General features: G+C 39.8%; 1 protein-coding gene across 14 annotated transcripts in view; it reads left to right on the top strand.

Moving 5' to 3' along the window:
- The window catches only part of PKP4 (plakophilin 4), a 93,383-nt gene extending 80,206 nt beyond the window's left edge, over positions 1 to 13,177 (top strand). For 6 of the 14 annotated variants that reach the window (XM_083578632.1, XM_083578625.1, XM_083578631.1 and 3 more), the window contains exons 14-22: positions 267 to 458; positions 597 to 770; positions 2,890 to 3,040; positions 6,090 to 6,285; positions 7,849 to 7,933; positions 8,064 to 8,181; positions 9,061 to 9,192; positions 9,903 to 9,976; positions 12,267 to 13,177. In XM_083578632.1, coding sequence (XP_083434758.1) covers positions 267 to 458; positions 597 to 770; positions 2,890 to 3,040; positions 6,090 to 6,285; positions 7,849 to 7,933; positions 8,064 to 8,181; positions 9,061 to 9,192; positions 9,903 to 9,976; positions 12,267 to 12,515 — 1,371 coding nt within the window. In that variant the 3' untranslated portion in view covers positions 12,516 to 13,177. The remainder of the gene's footprint in view (positions 1 to 266; positions 459 to 596; positions 771 to 2,889; positions 3,041 to 6,089; positions 6,286 to 7,848; positions 7,934 to 8,063; positions 8,182 to 9,060; positions 9,193 to 9,902; positions 9,977 to 12,266) is intronic. The other 8 variants (XM_083578622.1, XM_083578628.1, XM_083578621.1 and 5 more) reach the window with 2 other exon arrangements.
- Positions 13,178 to 20,619: the final 7,442 nt, after the last annotated feature.

Genomic DNA, 20,619 nt, shown 5'->3' with positions numbered 1-20,619 from the left:
GTTTAAATTGTTGCTCTCTTACTCAATCTTGGGTGGGCACAATTCTCGTTGACTTGGAGAGGTTCACTGTGACAAAGTTTGATAACCTTTACACTGGATTAACATATAGAGGGATTACTAAAAGACTCATCATGGTTAAAATTTAGCTGATCCCTATTTCCCCTGATATCCCTTCAAAAGTTTAATTCATCCTTTAAATGTATATTCCCAAATCACTTCTGCACTATGTATTTCACTACAGAATCTCTCCTGTGTTTGGCTTACAGACAGTGGAAAACTGTGTGTGCACACTAAGAAACCTTTCCTACCGTCTTGAGCTTGAAGTGCCTCAGGCCCGCCTTCTGGGTATTAATGAGTTGGATGACTTTTTGGGGAAGGAATCGCCTAGCAAAGATTCAGAGCCAAGCTGCTGGGGGAAAAAGAAGAAGAAGAAGAAGAAAACTTCGCAGGAGGACCAGGTTGGTTCCTCCTCATTCCCCATGGCTTATGAACCAATATGTTAGAGGATACCACGTAACAGGATGTTTTAAACAATCCTGTTTGGATTTGGCTTAAAAGACAGAGCTCACATATAATAAGTGCATTATCTTTCACAGTGGGATGGAGTTGGCCCAATACCAGGATTGTCAAAGTCTCCTAAAGGTGTGGAAATGCTGTGGCATCCTTCTGTAGTGAAACCGTATCTAACTCTTCTAGCTGAAAGCTCCAACCCGGCTACTTTGGAAGGTTCTGCAGGATCTCTCCAGAATCTTTCTGCAGGCAACTGGAAGGTATTGTATGAAACTTGAAGCTGTTGCTACTTCACCCTTGCAGTGTTTTTTGCAACAACACTGATGCTCTAGTGGAGAGCCAGTGGCAACATCCAACATTTTGCAGGCTGTTTTATCCAGGAAATGTACTTCAGGTTACAGGATCTCATATGAACTATATGTAAAGTTGACCAATTTAAAAAAAAAAAAAAGTAAGATGGTATTCAACCATAGTTTAGACGTATTGAAATTAATGGACAAAAGTTGGCCATGTTCATTCATTTCAGCAGTGGTACTTCGAGTAAAACTTAGTGGAATACTGCCCATAATTCATGCGTATGGACAAGTGGATATTACTCTGCCCATCAAACAGAAGATAAAGTGCATTTGGTCCTGACTCATTACATGCGCAGACATCTCAACAATACCTTAGAATTATGTGGCACAAGTATTCTTTTATGTATGGAGTCTAGGAACAGTATGTCCAGGCCATCCTTGCTGATAGTGGTGTGTGCAAGGGAGGTGGAACATAATTCTTCATAGTATTCTACCTGATGCAGCTATACAAATATATTTTCCCATTCTATTTGAAGACGATGACTGCATTTGGACACAATGTTAAGTCATGTTTCAGTGTTATACAAGAACGAGCCGTCTCAAGCCAGCAAGCTCCATTGTTCTTTGTCCATCTCTGGCACAGAAGCCAGTTTCACAGACTATGAGGTTTGAAACCGGTCTGCTTCAACAAACTACACTTGAGGCTACTAATCACAATTTGTCCAGGATTAGCTATCATGACAAGCTAATCTGAAATGTTAGGATGGTGCTAACATTACTTTGTGTTGTTTGCTGTAATGTTAGCTTCTCTGTGCTAAAAGAGCAAGACATAAAGAAGAGTAAAATAAGAAATAAAATGGAAGGAAAAGCTTCCATACTGCACAAGGGTGAGAGGGCAGACAATCAAATTGTATTTTTTTATTGAAGAAGAATATTTTTTTCTACCTTGAACGTGGAATAAAAAATTTCATGAAAAACGTAGGGGAAAGTTAAGAACGTTAAGGGTGGGAATCAATTAAATAGTCTTGCTAACTGAAGGACTTCTGCTAGGGCAGTGGGGCTCCCCCCCCCCAAGCATCCTCTCCCCAATTGGCGGGGTGTCATGAAAACCCTCATAACAGCATGTGGGGAGAGGAGATGGAGGGTTTTTCCATCTGGCAAACAGAAAAGCTTGTACTAACAGAATGATTGTCATAGCCCTACATTGAATTCCTCCCTTGCTATTGTATGAAGTAATGGCATTTTTAATATTTAACTTGAGCTCTGCTCCCCCAGTTCATACATCTATTCACCTTACAGTCAGAGTAGTACAAAGTGGAATGCTTTTGGGGAAGAACATTACCAACATGCTACTGTTAAAAGCACTGAGGGTTTCTTACCAGTGCATAACTGGAGTGGGGTAAGGAGCAAAATTCTTAGCCTCACTTTTTAAAAAAAGATATTGTTCGGTACAAAGTCTCCAAATATTCTGAATCCAGCATTTTCCGCAAGCCGTGCAAAGAAAGGTCACAGCTTAATTAAATTAGCTGAAGCACAGATAGGTTTATCAGCAAATAGGAGATTAATTGCTGTTCACAAATAGGTTTTATCGCTATACACTCCTGCTTACTATATGCACAGCTGGTATACTGTAAAAGCACCAACCTGCATACCTTAAATCGCTTTTGTTTATTCACCAAAGGGATAATAATAATAAAAACCTCAAATTTCTTAAAGTGACATACTGCCTTAGAACTTCCAGCAGGTAATTTCCTTTTAAAGGAACCAAAAATTTTGTCGTTCCCCACCATAAAATGCTACTGCATATTTAATAGCTATTAAAGCAGTTATAATACCATTTAACATATTTAGTTGAATTCATCTCTTTCTGTGGCCCATAATGAAAACTCTTCACATGTGAGGTTGATTCCAAACCCACACTTAAGTTAATGCGAGTAGGGTACATAGCTCCATTTTGTGGTTTGGACAGCTCCCACTAATTTGTATTAAAATTCATACATGGTGAAAGAAAAGGTTGGCTATGTTGGTTTTTTAAAATAAAAAAAGTACATGTTTTAAAGTAATTTTGCATTTTTGTCGGTAGTTTGCGGCCTATATTCGAGCTGCTGTCAGAAAAGAGAAAGGGCTTCCGATTCTCGTGGAACTGCTGAGAATGGACAATGACAGAGTTGTTTCTTCTGTGGCAACAGCTTTGAGAAATATGGCATTAGATGTCCGCAACAAGGAGCTTATTGGTAAGTAATGAGGGACACCTAACTATGCAGGATGTCCATATGAGAAACACTGTATATTTTAAAAAATTAGTTTTGGAGTTTCCTGTAGCCATATCCAGCCCTGCAGCTCAGCCATCACAGGGGATCTCAGTGAGAGAAAGACCTCTAGTCAGGGGTGCGTGGAGGGCAGGGGGTGGAAGTAGAAGTCCCATTGCACCAGCGTAACACCACTGGTAATGCCCTGAGAACAACCCTCTGTCTCAATAGCAAGCAGTCGCTGGAAAATGGAACTGTTTCGGACAGGAAGTTATATCTGCAAAGCTTGATTGAAAATGAAATTCTTCATCTTTGGTGTAAAGTCATAACCTTCTCAAGATTCATTATGCTGGTGATGAGTTCTGACAGCCTCCAAACATATTCTTCCCTTGGAGATCAAGAGTGTTTTCAAATTTATTTTTAGAACCTTTTTCCCCCTCCTGCCATAATGTATGTTTCTGTCAAAATGTTGATATGGATAGGTAGGTGTTTATATAGATGACATGGCCAATTTCCTGCAGATGATTAATTCGGCAGCCCTCTTTCCTCCATCTGGGGTTTCTGTTGTAAAAGTCAGAGTAATATTGATGGGTGTAGCCTAGACCATTGGTTCTAAAACTCTGTGCACAGGCACCAGGAAAAGAGCTGTAATAGTCACTCAGAACAACTCCCTGTTTGAGCACCTTGTGGCAAACCGTTACCAGATCTGCTATCAGAAAGCAGTTCCCAAGCATTAAAAGTATAAGGCTTGAGCCTTTCTGAAGTTCACTTTCATGGGCCAACACAGCAGTATAATATGCCAAGGAAACAAAAAGTTGTAAGAGGCATTCATCATACCACTTAAGGATTGAAAGCAATGATTATTTGGGGTTTATGTATAAACCCAGACCCACTTGCACAGACTTCAGGACCCACATGATTGAAAATACTGTCCTAGCGTATGCTATCAGGGCCAAGCTACACGTGATCTGAATTGGATTGGATCAGTGTTATCCCTGTTGTGAAGGCACCCCTGCTCCAATCAAAATTCTCTGTGAGCGTTTTTTAAAGTATTTTAAAAATTCCATCAGGAGACCATCTATATCATGTGTGATTCAGTCCTCTGTTCAACCAGGACTACACTGCAGTAAAAGAAAGAAAAAAGGGCTTGATTAACATCTAGGTGAATTTTGCAAACTCACAAACCAGCTACAGAATTCTCTGCAATCTCCAGGGGTTCCTCAGCAGACAAATGAAAGGGGAAATGGTTCCCCAAAGATGCCTTTGTGTTTCCTGTGTTTTATCATCTGGCCTCAGCTACATATCTGTTTCTAAGAGTCTAGAGAGGTGTTGAAGTTATTGAGATTATTTTAATCTAACAAAATCAGTGCGTTCAGAGATCTATGTCTCAGAAGCCGATGGTCCAAAACCAAAGTTATTACACAACGTTTTGCAAAGGGGAGTTGCAATCCATGTCAAAAACTGGGAGAGAAATGAATATTCCTGACTGCAGAAGTGAATGGGCCATTTCCTTGCTTATGCACCGTTCCACTTGTATTTACACAAAATGTTTTTAAATTGTACATTGCTACAAGTTTGCAATGGAGTAGCATTTCTTCTTTGGTTATGAATCAGAATTTGTCTGCAGGTGCTCAGCTAGAGCAGAGAACAGCTAGAGCAGAGAACAGAGCCAGTGTGGTGTAGTGGTTAAGAGCAGTGGACTTGTAATCTGGGGAACCGGGTTCGCTTCCCCGCTCCTCCACATGCAGCTGCTGGGTGACCTTGGGCCAGTCACACTTCTCTGAAGTCTCTCAGCCCCACTCACCTCACAGAGTGTTTGTTGTGGGGGAGGAAGGGAAAGGAGAATGTTAGCCGCTTTGAGACTCCTTAAAGGGAGTGAAAGGCGGGATATCAAATCCAAACTCTTCTTCTAATGCCTTCCTCATATTACTTACCTGCTAGCTATCATTTATATACAAATACACTTCCAGTTTTTGTGTTACGGGGCCACTGAATTATCACCATAGCCCAAACCAGGGCATTTAGTGTACCTTAGCTTTAGGATACTTTTTCTTTGTTTTACTGTGCAGTTTGTTAAATTTCACTGGACACCAATCCCACAATCTTGGGAACTGATTTTTCTCTCCTATAACAATTATACTTCATATGCATATTTCCTGCTTCTGTACATACTAGATACTGGTCACATTCTCATACAATGCTAAACCATGATTTAGCTCTACCTAAATGGCTCTGCTTAGTTCAACAAGACAACTTCATGACCCACCAGTTTGAAGCCGGCTGGTAATTAAAGCTACCACAGTCAGGCTTTTAACACAGCAAGGTAGAATTCTCTGAAAGTAAAAGATTGACTCTGCTGGTTCTTCTTCCACCCCTATGGGAGGAAAAGGAAAGAAGCATTTATGCCCAACTCTTCACTTGTGCTCATTCATGTAGCCCTAAATTATGGCTTAGCATCTTACGCAAATACAGCATCTAACTTCTCACATTCCATTGGTTCAAAGTTCTGCAAGAAAGAAAGAAAGAAAGAAAGAAAGAAAGAGGGGGATCTGTGTGCCTTGGTGAAATATTTATTGTGTTTTTATAAACCACAGATTGCTAAAAACCAGAGCAATTAATTTGATTGTGTTCTCTCTCTCTCTCTCTCTCTCTCTCTCTCTCTCTTACTATAAAATGGCTCAGCTAAAACAAGCTTATCTAAAATAAATACATAGATTTGTGTATGTCTGTGTACTTTGGCATGTTGCCACAATCATTTTAATCACTTTTTGTTCTAATCCAGCAAAAGAAGGCAATATATTTTTAATTTGAAAAATGACACTGCAGTACCTTGCTGCCACTCTGCATAGCAAAGGGATTTCTTTTTTTTATGAAGTTGTATTAAATAATAATAATAATCCTCCCCACACACCCAGAGTGCTTCTGGATTTGTAAGTCTCCTTGTTGTGTTTCTATGCAGTGTGTTTTTCTATGTGATGCTAAAAATACCTTAGAACAGTGCAAAGTTCCTGTATGGGCTTCTTTTCCTCCCCAGGTAAATACGCTATGCGAGACCTGGTAAATCGCCTTCCCGGAGGCAATGGGCCAAACATTCTCTCTGATGAAACTGTGGCAGCAATCTGTTGTGCTTTGCATGAGGTCACCAGCAAAAACATGGAGAATGCCAAAGCCCTGGCTGACACAGGAGGAATAGAAAAACTGGTGAACATAACAAAAGGAAGAGGTGACAGGCAAGTAGAACATTAGAAAGTCTCAAGTGAAAAATATTTTGATAAGAGGAACTTAAGAAAATTTGTAGTCTACACAAAGAGTATTTATTTATGCATTCTTGTCTTACTTAATAAGCTGACCAGCCTCATAGAGTTGCAATCTGTTCAGCACGGGAGGAGAGACCTTGGCATTTATTCTGTGTGATTTTTCTAAAATCCACGCTGTGCCTGCCAGTTTCCTTATTGTGTATAATTTGTGTGTGTGTGCAAATTTCTGCAAACTATTCCTAGACCAAAATCTTGGTGAATTTAGAGGAAATGTCATAAAACTAAGGTGTCCTTATAGATTAGATCAGGCTTAGGCAAACTCCGGCCCTCCAGATGTTTGGTACTGCAATTCCCACCATCCCTGACCACTGGTCCTGGAGGGCCGGAGTTTGCCTATGCCTGGATTAGATCTACCTACACAGATGCTGCTGGACTAGATAGACCTTTGGCCTGATGTATCAATTTTTTTAAAATGTTATTAACAATTACAAGAATAAGGAAAACAGCAGATAAATTAATGGTGCCATGTCCAAGCTCCAAGGAATTTAGGTAAAACCAAACAAAATGAAATGAATAGGTCTTTACAAATGGAAAATATTACATCAAGGGAAGAAATTTCACAGTTTAAGGTGGTCACTTACCCCCCCCCCCCAAAAAAAGCCCTGTGCCTCATATATAACAATCTAATCTCAAGTTTATCAGGATCGACTCTGCTTTTCAACATTTTAATGTTCAGTGGGCTCATAGAAAAGGAAGTGCTTCCCTTAAGATTCTTAGAATGTAGTGAGTGCCTTGAATTTGGGCACATATACAAACTGGTAAAACTATAGAGGTTTTAAAGCAGGTATAAAATGTAATCAGAAGTGTACTTCTGCTAACAAATGTTCACTCACACTTTGTACCATTTTACATTTCCGAGCCAGCTTTCAAGGGCAGCTCCACAATAAAGAGCATTTCAGTAATCTAATATAGAAAAATACCCAAAGTATGAATGTCTTTTAGCAGCAGGCCCATTTCACATGGCTATCTGTTGTTAAAAAGCATTCCAGGCCACAGCCGCTGCTTCCTCAACATCTAGGAATGGTGCTGAGTTCACGGGTACTCCCAGACTGTGAACCTAATCCTTAGGGGGGAATGCAAAGCCAGCCCCCTCCAAACGCTTATTTTCATCCATCTGGGCAACTAAATGAGCCACCATCATCACATATTTCTTTGCCTGCAATGAATTTGCTAAATCGTCCTAATCCAGTACATCACTGATTTTGAGCACTCATTCAGAGAGATCACCATCACACCTGGATCCAAGAAAAAGAACAAACAAAACTGGGTGTCATCAATATATCAGTGACACCAGGCTCCAAATACCCAGATTACTTCACCCAGTAGTTTAATGTAAATGTTAAATAGCATGGTAAATAATACTCAAAGCTGTGGAACCCTACAAAATAATTCTCATGAGAAGAAGCAATTCTATTTGTGTAGTATGTGCATGTCTAGTAATATTGTACACTAAATGTAAACTTTTTTACTTCTCAGGTCATCACTGAAGGTTGTCAAGGCAGCAGCCCAGGTGCTGAACACATTATGGCAATATCGTGATCTCCGCAGCATTTACAAGAAGGTAACACATAAAAGCTGTTCATACAAAAATTAGTATTCATCAAGATGCAATTCCACAATGAAATCTAAACTAGTTCTTCTAATGAAATGTCATTCATTTTTCATATGACCTCCTTTTTCTTGTTCCACAGGATGGTTGGAATCAAAATCATTTTATTACCCCAGTGTCAACACTTGAGCGTGACAGATTCAAGTCACATCCCTCCTTGTCTACAACAAATCAACAAATGTCGCCTATCATTCAGTCCGGTCAGTTAATAAACCTTTCCCTTTGTATGTGGCCAGATTAGATGTTAATTTCCCCGATCAGCTCTTGTTCACTCCTTTTAAAAACCTTTGGAGGCTCATTCTCAGTTTTTTACTTCAAGCATATTCTTCTCATATATAGTTGAAGCCATCAGACTGGTTTTTGATATGACAGAGTTCAACGAACAGTCTATACATTTTTAACCAGATATTCCACCCTCCACAGCACTTAGGCACCCTGCCTCTGTGATGTACAAAGAGACGATATTTACAAACAGGCCTAAACAGTATTAATTTAAGAAGATAGGGTCTTCCATGGAAAGCTGTGGTACTGTAGTTCATGGTGAGGAAAAAGGTTCCCTGCGCGTTAGCTGAGCAAACCCCTTTGCCCCTCTGGCTCTCTTGGGGGAAGATCCTCTTCTGGCTCTGGGGTAGGTCTCCTCCTGAACCAGGAGGACTCTCCAGAGTACTCCCAATTTACACGATTTCGTGTATGTGCATTTGAGCCCGGAACCTCAGTGTAAACGGGAAGCTACCTGCATATCAGGGGTAGGGGGTGGGAAGAGAATAGTAGGCCCATATAGCTACTGTATCCTAAAAACATAGATTTATACACATTGCCTGACTCTCCACAATCTTGGCCAAACACTCTAATGAACATTAACTCTCAACTTTAAGGTGTTGCAGCTCTTCTAGAGATTCTATATGAATGTTTTAAGGAATTACATTTATTGCTGCTTTTCCTACATATCCGAAAGCCTATTATTACAAAGCAGTTCCGAAGAACCCTCTACTTTTTCCTAACCCTTTTGTCTGGCACTGATTTTCTCTCTCCCTGTCTCTTTCCCTCTCCTTTCTTCTCTTTCACCTTCTTTTCCCCAGTTGGAAGCACATCTTCATCACCAGCGCTATTAGGAATTAGAGACCCTCGTTCCGAATATGATAGGACCCAAACTTCTATGCAGTATTACAATAGCCAAGGTGATGGGATTGCACATAAAGATATGTATACTGGTAAGGGACCAGTGAGATGGAAAATGAAAGCTTGGTACATAATTTTTAAACTTCTTGCTTACAAAAAAAAAAAAAGCATGTTCTGAATGAGAAAAAAACATGTCATGCAGCGAAAGCAAAGAGGGTCAGATCATATTCATAGTAACAATAGAATAACATCAAAAAGTAATGAGTGTTATTCAAGCACATATTTAAACCTGTCTGTAAAATACTTTATTGCATACTACTTTTCAAGAAACACACGCTTATCTTATGAATGCTGGCAAAAACATTTCGCCGCATCACAGGTTATAACCCAAATTCAGCAGCAAGCAATTCTCGCTAAGGGACTCTCTGCCTCCTTCCTTTCGTCTTCCTTCTGTCATGAAGCATAGCATCATTATACAGCCGAGATGTCTGAGGAGGGGGTGGAACCTGCAAGTCAGGTTTCAGCAGAGAGAAGCACAAATTATATGCATCCAAATAAACCACTGAAGTCAAATGTGCTCCATAAGGCTGGATATCCAGGTGTCTGTTTCTAGAGGTGGTTGTTGTGGTCAGAACCTGACCTTGCTCTTGTAGCCTTCCCCCAAGGTGGGAATATTGGGATCCTTTATTGATATGTATCATACAGTTCTGTTCCTCTTTCACCGAAGTGTGAAAATCAGCCCAGCATGACACCTGAGCAAATCAAACATTGCTTTTAATACTCTGTTGCCGTTTTCCCACAGGGTCCAGCAAGCCTTCGCCAATTTATATCAGTTCCTATTCTTCACCAGCAAGAGACCAAAATAGGCGTCTGCAGGTAAAAGCTGAAATCTTAATTTAAAAAATGACCATATTGATCACCAGGAGAGAGTGCATTTTCCTTTAACCTAATGGCTTTTAAACCATTTTCATTGATGGATTCCTGCTGCCTAAAGTAACTTTCTAACTTCAGGCAATCAACTCAGAATGCTATGGTGCCTGGATTATGGTTCTCAACACTGCAACTGCAGTGCAGTAGTAAACAAGGCTCCATCCTATCCCATTCCATACAAATCTTATTTTGGAATATTATTTTTTCTTATTTTCTATGAAATAAAACTGCAGTGTACTACACAGCCTTCCGCATTTCCCTTTTAATATACCCTTTTGGATCACACTTTCTCCACCACAGGCCTGTACAACTTGTAACCTATTAAGCTGCTGAACCCGGCAGCCCACCACCAGATTCAATAAACTTCCTATTTTGCTGCATGAACAACTGGGGGGATGTCAGATACCTGTCAAATGTGGCTAGTGAGCTCTGTTCATCTTGGTGGGTCACCAGTTGTGCAGCCCTGCTGTCTCCCACTTGTCTTCAGTGTCTAGTGGCCACGTGGGCATTGCTGGTTTGTTTGCACAAAATTCTTTGACATACCCAAACTCAGCAGATTTACGGTAGATTCCAATCTGGTCCTCTTGCACTTGCAGAAGAGCTTTTCATCCTACAGAGGCAACTGCTAACAGAAGAGGAAGTTTTCCCTCTCCCCTGCATCCCCTAGCAGTCCCCGAAAATCAGCTCTAGAAAGTTGGGGATTCACTAGAACAAAGTGAAAAGTGGCAATAGGGAAGGGGAACTTGGCAAATATAGAGATAGATACATAGAGATAGAGAGATAGATTAGATATATCTCCCCTCCTCTTCTGTTAGCAGGCACCTCTACTGGATCAAAAGCATTTCAAAAAGTGCAAAGACCCCAGTTGGATTCTTCCCTGAGATTCCAGACTGCTCACCAGTTTATGGCTTTATTGATTTCAGTACAGTGGTACCTCAGGTTAAGAACTTAATTTGTTCTGCAGGTCCGTTCTTAACCTGAAACTGTTCTTAACCTGAGGTACCACTTTAGCTAATGGGGCCTTCCGCCGCCGCCACACGATTTCTGTTCTCATCCTGAAGCAAAGTTCTTAACTTGAGGTACTATTTCTGGGTTAGCGGAGTCTGTAACCTGAAGTGTCTGTAACCCGAGGTACCACTGTACTAGGATTTTTAAGAGATAAACACAAAGGATTGGGCAACTAATGCAAGAAAACATGGAGAAGTCAAAGTTATATTCCTGAAGTTTTTTGTTTGTTTGTTTGTTTGTTTAAAGAACTATACAGCAAAATGAAAAATGTTAAGTGAACATTTGTGTCAAGGATCTATAACAAGTTTTAGACAGGAACTGAACAAAGGACACAAGGTTACACCATAGTGGCATGCAAAACGTCTTCAGACTGTAAATCTATAAGCAACATTTGCAAATTATATGCTGTGATAAATGCAAATGAATCGTTTCCTCACCCAGGAATAACTAATTATGCATTCTTAAAGAAGTGCAAGTGTTTAGGGGTGTAAAATTAGAAAGTCAACAGCACAACAAGAATTGCAATTAGGGAAGAATGAAAAAAGGCCAAAAAAATAAACAACAGTATAAGTATCTTCTACCAAGAGGAGGCTGATGAAGTGCCACAGCAGCAAGGGCCCCTGATGTAAGAGCTGGGGAAACAACAGATCAGCTTGATTGGGAGTCCTTTACTTTACACCTGTCTTCACTCCTAAAAGTTTGTTCAGATGTTGACATAATATTTGTAAGAATTGGGAAGACTCAGAGGACAGAATAGGAAAAGAACAAGTCAGATTCTTAAAGATACCTTGGGCATAATCAGAATTGCCGAAAGATAAAATTGTACCAAGAAATAGAAATTCATCCTCTTACACATGCAACATAGGCCATACTAGTTGTAGAACAATTGGTGATTATACAATGGAGCCTGCAACAAAACGTTGCAGTGTGGTATATTCCTTTCCTTGAGGCCAGAAACCTAGATAGCCATGTCCTTTTCCAGACTACTACATTTATTTCCTGTCCTCCCCCACTCACATACACATCCCCATTCCCCCCCCCCCCTCATGGAAATATGGGTCTGAAAGAAACTAAAGAACTTTGAGAATGGTTTTACAAAAGGCTTTCTTTCTATGTGCAAAAATGTTGCCGCACACCTCACGTTCATGTGAATGGATAAATTGCTACTACAACTATACATAGATCAACTGAGGTATTTTTCCTTCCCTTCTTTTTGCTTTTTCAACAGCATCAGCAGTTGTACTACAGTCAAGATGATTCCAACAGAAAGAACTATGATGCATACAGGTTATATTTGCAGTCTCCACATAGCTATGAGGACCCATATTTTGATGACCGAGTTCACTTCCCATCTGCTACAGATTACACAACACAGTATGGACTGAAATCAGCCACAAACTATGTAGACTTTTATTCCACCAGACGACCTTCCTATAGAGCAGAACAATACCCTGGGTCACCTGACTCATGGGTGTAGCATTAGAAAATCACGAACAGAAACATATCTTTCTAACTTTTTTTGAAAAGCGATTGAGTTATGGGTTTGCTGTTTTGAGGGGAAAATGTGGAAGTGAATTGCAAAGAAGGAAACAAGGAAGAGGTTGTTTTTTCCCCCCCTAAAGGGGATTATCTTTGAAGATGGGAGAAAATTTGGAAGAGGAAATTGGAAAGGGAGAACTTTTGCTCTGTTTAGATGTTAGATCTAATTACTTGTAGTTCCTATAGTCTGGTGAAGGTGTGGGCAATGTGACGAAAGGTTTGAGAATTGAGGGGAAACGGCTTTGGGAAATGTGTAGGTCAGAACAAATTACAGATATAATTTTTTTTTAAAAAAAAGAAAATGTGAATAAAAGTCTTGTTCTCATAGTTTGTACAGAAAAAAAAATATGGATGCCCTTCTTGTTTTACTGCTGTTACTAAATGTCAAGATTATATGCTATCATGTCTTGTAAATTTCTTTTCAGTTGGTGTAAATATGGAAACGCCACATTGGTTGGAAGTGCCATCATTTGTAATGCCGTGCGTCATTTTAAAACTGATTTCAAAAGCTGACATCTTTTAAAGAGAGAGAGGAGGGGGGAAAGGAAGAGAGATCATACAAGGAAATGTTATAAATAAATATCATTTTGTTTTTAAAAATGAACGGTGTAATTTTGAAGCACAAACCTCTGGTCTAGTATATCTGCACTTTTCTTATCCCCTGCCTCATTCACAGAGTACTTCACTGCCATTTTTTATGCCTATGGGGGGAGGGGAAATAAATGTGGACGTCTCATCCATGGAAAGTAGATCCCTGCTCATTCTTCGTTTTCTGTGTTTACTGTTAAGGAACAAATACAACAGATGTGTATGCTCATTGTGAGTTGTAGAATCAGGTTAAATATATATCTATACATATATATATATATATTTCCAGGCATTTATATATATATTTCCAGGCATTTCTACCATTTTCTTATTTTTGTGAAGTTCATCTATTTCTTATTTGTCAAGCTGGCATACCAAAACATAAAATTATGCACTTTCTTGTCTTCTTTTCATTTCCACAGTACTCATGAAGCCAGTACCTTTCACGGTTTATATTCCCTTTGGGGGGGAAAATGAAAAGACGCAGAATAAAGTAGATATAAATTCCTTTTACAGAATATTTTTGTAAGTAATCTGTCCAGCTGGCTCACATCCCTCTTGATTTATTGTGCTTTCATAACTGAGCGTTAATTAATTGCATTCAGTTTCCTCCTGGCCTGTTGATAATTGCTAAATATTTAGACCACAATACTCATTAACTTGGGCGTATTTATATTGCTTTGTCTGCATCTGTTTGTTAGTGTTATTCCATAGGTGGAACCCATTAAAGCCTTTAAAAGCGCAGAGGGGGTGCACCAAGAGATAAAACGTATCTTATTTTCAGGCTTGCAAGGGGTAATTATCAGCTCTCCACCTATTCTTATTTATTTATTAACAATACTTGTATTCTTCCCCATAATCTCTGAGACATTATTGTTGTAGAGCACACCAATCTTTGAGACAAGTAGAAAACAGCAAATTCCTTTTATATTACACCTTAATTTCATGGGAACTCAAAGTGGCATACATAGGTGGCACTGGCAATTTTCCACCCAAATACTGACCACACCTAGACCTCCAATAGCATCAGCAGGTTGCCTCACCCTGTGTCTTCAGGCCAAGCCTTTTGTATCCGTTTTTGGCATGACAAAGGCACCTTTCTGCGGAATGCTTTGCTCCAAAGGTTGATTATTTCAGAGGATAATCTACATATACATCAGTGCTGGTTTTTTCTGGATGCTAGCTTCTTGAATTGCTGCCTTCCGTATGAAGGTCCAAGATAAAACCTCTGGCTCTGCCCCATGTCTTGCTTCGCCTCCAAAAGATGCACCTCCTATATTGCTAGACAGCTGTTTCATTTTTTGACCTGGCCAACAATAACAGATTCTCAGTGTTAATGCCATTTACCGGAGAGCAGCCAGAGGTATTGTATGTGCTTGCAGACTGGGGCATTATGGAACATAGGAAACTGCCTTACACTGAATCATACCAGTAGTCCATCTAGGTCAGTATTTTCTGCACTTCCTGGCAAGGTCCCTCAGGTTCCCCCAGCCCTACCTGAAGATGCCAGAGGTTGAACCTGAGACCTGAAGTGTACAAAGCAGCGCTCTCCCTCTGCATCTGATACTCTGAGCTAGTGTTTCTTAAACTTTGGTCCCCAGCTGTTGCTGGACCACAACTCCCATCATCCATAGCTAGCAGGTCAGGGCTGATGGGAGTTGTAGTCCAACAACAGCTAGGGACCAAAGTTTGAGAAACACTGCATTGAGCTATGCTCCTTCCTGAGTTCAGAATATGAGAATCTCTGAGACACTTCAAGGTTTGAGAAAAACATGGTAAATTACTAATTCTAGGAGAATGTTTTGGGGGAAATTGAATTCTGGCTGGGGCTGATGGGGGTTGCAGTTGAAAACATCTGGATGATGTCAGGTTGCTAATAAGAAATGAGCTGAAGGGTGCTAGGGCATTTCATTCATTTATAATATAGTAGTATTAAATATCCTTACGCTTTTGGTCACAAATCTAATGTTTACACTTATTCATTTAAGATGAGGGTTTTACAAGTGTCAAGAACATGGAACCAACATCTCTTAACACCTATAAGCCATGTGGAGGCTGCCAATTACCATTTTGATCACACTAGGCTAGCATCATCAGCAAAAGTGATGCTGCCAAAATCAATGAGTTGCTTGTAACCCCCATATAGCTTGATTGGTGGGGGGAGGGGAAACAGCCTTATAGATTCGGCATGCTGTTCCATCAGGGAGCCTCTCCAGAGATTTCTCCTTTTTTGGTGCAAAAACTGCTTGGCCTGTTGCCCTCAAGCTGTTCTGTCGTGTTTCAGCGTTTGCTTACTTTGTGTGCGTCTGTCTTCTCTTTTTTTCCGCTTGGTCTCATAATTTATGCACTTTCTAGATTATGGAGCTTTAATTATGCAAATGAAATGTAATGGCGAGTTTCCATTTATTCCTGTTTGGCATGTTTTATCCCCCCTCTTTTCTTTCTTTTTAATTAATGCAGGATTAATGTCAGGTCAGCAAGTTAAGCTTGCAAGTGTAAGTTGACCTCGCCAGTGGGAACAATTACACTGATGAAAAGGAGTTGCTTGAGCTTGACAGCCTTTGGAGTGGGGAGACGCTTCTCTGGAAATTAGGATGTTAGGATGGTAAAAGGGAAGCAATTTTGTGCATTCACAGTGAAATTATGTGGTGGAAATATGGTGCAGGGGTGTGTGAATTAGCCAACATTTGGAGGCTTCCAGAGGAAGGGGCTTTCACAGCTGCAAGAAGACCTTTCTCTGTAACCTCATGACGTAGACTTAATAGACAAAGTGTTATAGACAAATGTTCTCTCTTACACAACTCTCTCTCTGCTGTAAGCCATAGCCACTCTGAATTAAAATAATGTATTTGCCTGCCCTGAATTGCACTGAAAAGATTTGATTGCATAATCCTCTGTTGCTATGGAAGGTCAGAACTACACATCGTTGGAGAAACGTGGTTGTTTCCAAGAAACATAGGCTCCATGTTTCCTCCCCTTTCCCTTGCTAATACTTATTTGTAAAATATATACTCCACCCATCATTAAACAATCATAGGACAGGTCACAATGATCAAAGCTACAAGAACCCAAACAATAAACATTAAAACAAAACAAAAATACAATTCCATCTGCCACCACAGTATAGACCAGGGGTCACCGTCTTGGCACCTATGGGTGCCATGGTGTCTGTGAAGGCTTTCATTGGTCCCCCACGCAGGGCTCCCAGACTCAAATCAATCTTTCTTTCTTTCTTTCTTTCTTTCTTTCTTTCTTTCTTTCTTTCTTTCTTGTAAGCATCTCTGGTCCTCCTAGGAGAAAAGTCATGAAGCAAAATTTGTACCCTTCTAAACCATTTATGTGAAATGAAAAAGCCTGGCTGCTCCTGCCTATCATTGTTTTTAAACCAATGAATGACGTTGGAGCTGTGATTGATAAGTTTGGATACTGGCAACAGGAATCTCGGGAGTCCTGAAGAGCTACTGTTTCTCCCTCCCCTTTTCCTGCTTCTGTCTTATTAGACCTTGGATACACCCATTTTCTGCTTGGTGTGTGTGTGTGTGTGTGTGTAGCTACTTGAGAGGCTTTAAAAAAAAGTGTGTTGGTGTGGGGAGAAATTCAAGCAGGTATCACATTCTGCTGAAGCAGCACAACATATCTAGCTAGACTTTATGTTGTGCTCTAGATATCCTTCCTCCTTTGGTCTGGGCGGAAGCTATTCTTGCTTCTCTAAATATGTTGGGTGATACCCAGTGGTGGTTTCCCACTTGTACCAGTCATACTTCCCCTTCTGCTCTTTCCCTCCGGGAGCCCCATGCACACCCCCAAAATCTGCTCTGGGGGGTGCTGCAGCGGGGCGGAACAAAAGGGCAAATCCCATTGTGTGAACATTGAGATGACCTTAGATCCTGCCCATTGCATTTACCTTGCACTAACTTTATTTGTATGGCTCATCTAGATATGCTCAGTAATTGTACATTTTTGTTTTGATGGGGAGCACCTACAGTTCAAAGATCTAGAGGACACTTTTTAGAGCCAGCGGTATAAAAGCTGAAGGATTTTTCCATGTAACGTAATCTCGCTCTCTCAGTTTTAATACATCTCTGGTTTGTTAGCAGGAGTCTGTAGCAGCCAGCTAAATGTAAACACCTGCCAAGTCATGAATACTTTCAAATAATGTTAAAAGTATCTTCTGTATTTTTATCTGAGCAAAACCTATTCAGTTTCATTAAAGTCCCTGGAAGTTTTCCAAGCCTGCCAAGCTCAGTAGGTTTTCTGTACTAGGTTGTTTGGGACATGTTTTAAAAAGAAATAGTAGAAAGAAAAGAGGCTGCTGTTTCACTGAAATAAATGAAGGTTGCACTATTACTAATATAATGGAGAACGCCGAACTAATAAAAAGAACAACATTCTTATATAAAATGTAGGCCTTGATCAGCAAACTACTTTTTCATTATGGCCAGCATTTAAAGGTTTTACAACATCAACAAGTAATCACTTGTTCTTCAGGAAAACATCACAAACTGAATAGAGAGAATTGGCAAAGGTCTCAAACTTTGCATTACACTGCAGTTATTATGTGAGCTTTCATGCAGTCTTGAGAATTGGCCTAGGTCTTTTGACCTGGGTGTTAAAAATGGAAGAGTGGGCATTTTGTGCATTGTAATAGTGTACAACACATAGAGGCTGGGTCTGAAGAGTTGACAAAGGACCAAAGTTAACATACTGTACATAGGGACAACAGCAACTAGAAGTAATTGTGAGATATTGGAGTCAAGTGGGAAGATCAGAGGCTGCAACTCAAAGTGAGAATGAGCAGGTGTGTCTGTAAGGTGGAGCTATGTTATGTGCTGATTTTATCAGCTTGCTGTTTGTTTGCAGTGAAGGCTGCTTCGCACAAACTTGCACCTCACATCTACATGCATGAAGTCAGAGGGCATTAGCAAAACTACTCACCTTGTCATTACCTGACAAAGGGAGCAATTATGAGAGCCAAAATCTGTCCACATAAAGCTGATAACATTCCTATTGTTGGCACAGAATCAAAGGCCACTTCAGGCAGATAGAAGTTATTGCTTTCCCTGTCTACCCACAAACCATATCCCTCCCCCCCCCCCGCAATTAAAAAAAAAGGAAATTTGATCAGTCTAATTTATATTAAATAGGATGTGTTCTACAGTGCAAGAATATAAAGAAACTCTCGCCAAAATTGTATGGAATAAGCTTTTATTTTAAAAATAAAATCCATCTAGCCCAGTGTGGTCTACTCTGGCAGCAGCTCTCCAGAACTTCCAGCAGGCTATTCTGCTTTGGTCTGATCCTAGAGACTGGATCTAGACCTTCTGCATGCAAGGCTTGTACATTGTCTAACCTGCTTGTGGAAACATGTTTCAGCACAAAGAAACCAAAAACATTGGGGACTGAAAGCATTGGTACATGGGGGGTACACATTGCATTCAGTAATGCATGCAAAACAAAAACAAAACCACCCTATGATACCAGTGCTTTTTTCTGGGGGTACTCAAGGGTACATAATACCAACACACACACACCCCAAATTTTAAAAGCATGGCACTTAAATGTAACATCTTGAGGGTGAGTACGAATGCCTTTTTTCTTTTCTTTTTTAAAGCACTGATGGTACTCTTAAGACTTTACCTATTGTGTACAAAATGGTCAGTTTTCTTTAGGATTCTTGTAGCAAGCCGGTAAGAATTTTCACTCTTCAGCTATTATATTGGTAAGTGTTCTCTAACGTATTATAAAGTAGAAATATGTGAATGTAAGAATAAATCAAGTTGATTTCTTTCCCAATAACTACAAAAACCAGATGAGAGTAGATTTATCTAGGGGACATTCAGGCTTCTGACAGTGCTTTAATTACAGATTCTATGTCCATTAATCAGGGATTGACTGAAAGACTCTGGAAGTATATACACCGTTAAGAATGTCCTTCTACAAAATATCTAAACTTACTACTTAAATCAAGCAAATCCCTTGTGGGCAGATAAGAATGAAACAAGTTCAGGATAAAGATTTCCCTGCCAAAGCTACTAAACGTATTTTGATTTATCTCTTATGTTCACAGGGGTCAACTTCAAGGGCTTTGTTGTTCTGTATTTTAAGCTGAAAGAGAACCACCATGGATTTGTAGTAGAAAGTTTAAGCCGAAGGGGTGGGATGTATATACACACACATAAATATACAGTGTAAGTTCTATTGTGAGTTAGGACTCTGCTAAAGAAAAAGCTATTTATATGCGTTGTATATGCGATATAACACTGTGCCACTAGATGGCGATGTGGAGTCTAATTTTTCGCCTACTGGATTTCCCTGTTTAAATTTACAACACGTTTAACTGAATCGTTTCTTCGGTGTGTCTAGATCCAGCCTCAGTGAGAGATCAGAGATTAGACTCTGCACATATATAAATTCCACCATGATCGCTTGTGTATAATGACACAAACTAATACTTAAGCCTAAAATTCTGATGAAAACATTAGTACTATCCTGCTCCTTCACTTCCTGTCTATGTTGCCCAAAAGTTGGCAGGGACAGGTGAATGCAGCACAGGTAGGATGAAGAAGGGAGCTTAAGATTCTGTCTTGTGGAAGCCTAAGAGGATGGTGATTCCCTGGGCCATTCCGTATCAAGTGACCCAATTTTGTTTACCTCATGTCATCCAATTGTCTTAATATTTTATACACCAGATGAATGATAAAAACTAAGTTTATATCTAAAAAAAAAATTTTTTTTTATCTCATCCCGTTTGTGAGTTATGAGGGTTTGAAATTTCAAAAAACAGACCATTTTGGCCTTGCAGATGACACAAAAACCTTAAAAGCTCAGCCAAGAATGGAGATACGTCAAAACTAAAACATTGATCTCTTCAGAACTTCATGGGCTTTAATATGATGGGCGTCCTTTAAATTGAAGCTACAAAACTGATTTTTTTTAAGTGTGATTAAAAAATTTAACATGATTAAAAAATCCCCCCCAAATATGTATTGATCATTTAGAAAGCTACCTGCAAATTTGCATCTTAGGAGCTCAATGGAATAACCTTTTTTAATGTAGATACATGTCTGCCTTATTGGGTTCTATTTAGCATAAATGGGTCTTCTTGGGAGTAAAATATAAGACTTCAAACTGTAATATCAGTTACTTCAGGCATTTCTTTAGAAAGTTGTTCAGTTGAAAGGTATCTGAAGAGCTAGTTGGGCTTTTCTTTTAAAAATGTGTTCCATAGCCGAGTGATAAATTAAACTTAAGTTCTGATCATTCAACAAGTGTGCCACATATTAAGAAAAATTGGATGACATGAGGTAAAAAAAAGCTGGATCACTTAATATATGGAACAACACTCCTCCCTCCCCTTTCTTTAGCCCCAGATTTCCTCAGGCGCCATGTGGGGGATGCTCTCATTTCCGCGTTATGTAATCAGTTCCTAGGTCAAGAGGAAGTCCCAGAAAAGG

The sequence above is a fragment of the Podarcis filfolensis genome, assembly GCF_964270895.1.
Source record: "Podarcis filfolensis genome assembly, chromosome: 1".
Classification (NCBI taxonomy): domain Eukaryota; kingdom Metazoa; phylum Chordata; class Lepidosauria; order Squamata; family Lacertidae; genus Podarcis; species Podarcis filfolensis.
The sequence above is the reverse complement of the archived record's forward strand: the minus strand, read 5'-3'. Positions and strand labels throughout refer to the sequence as shown.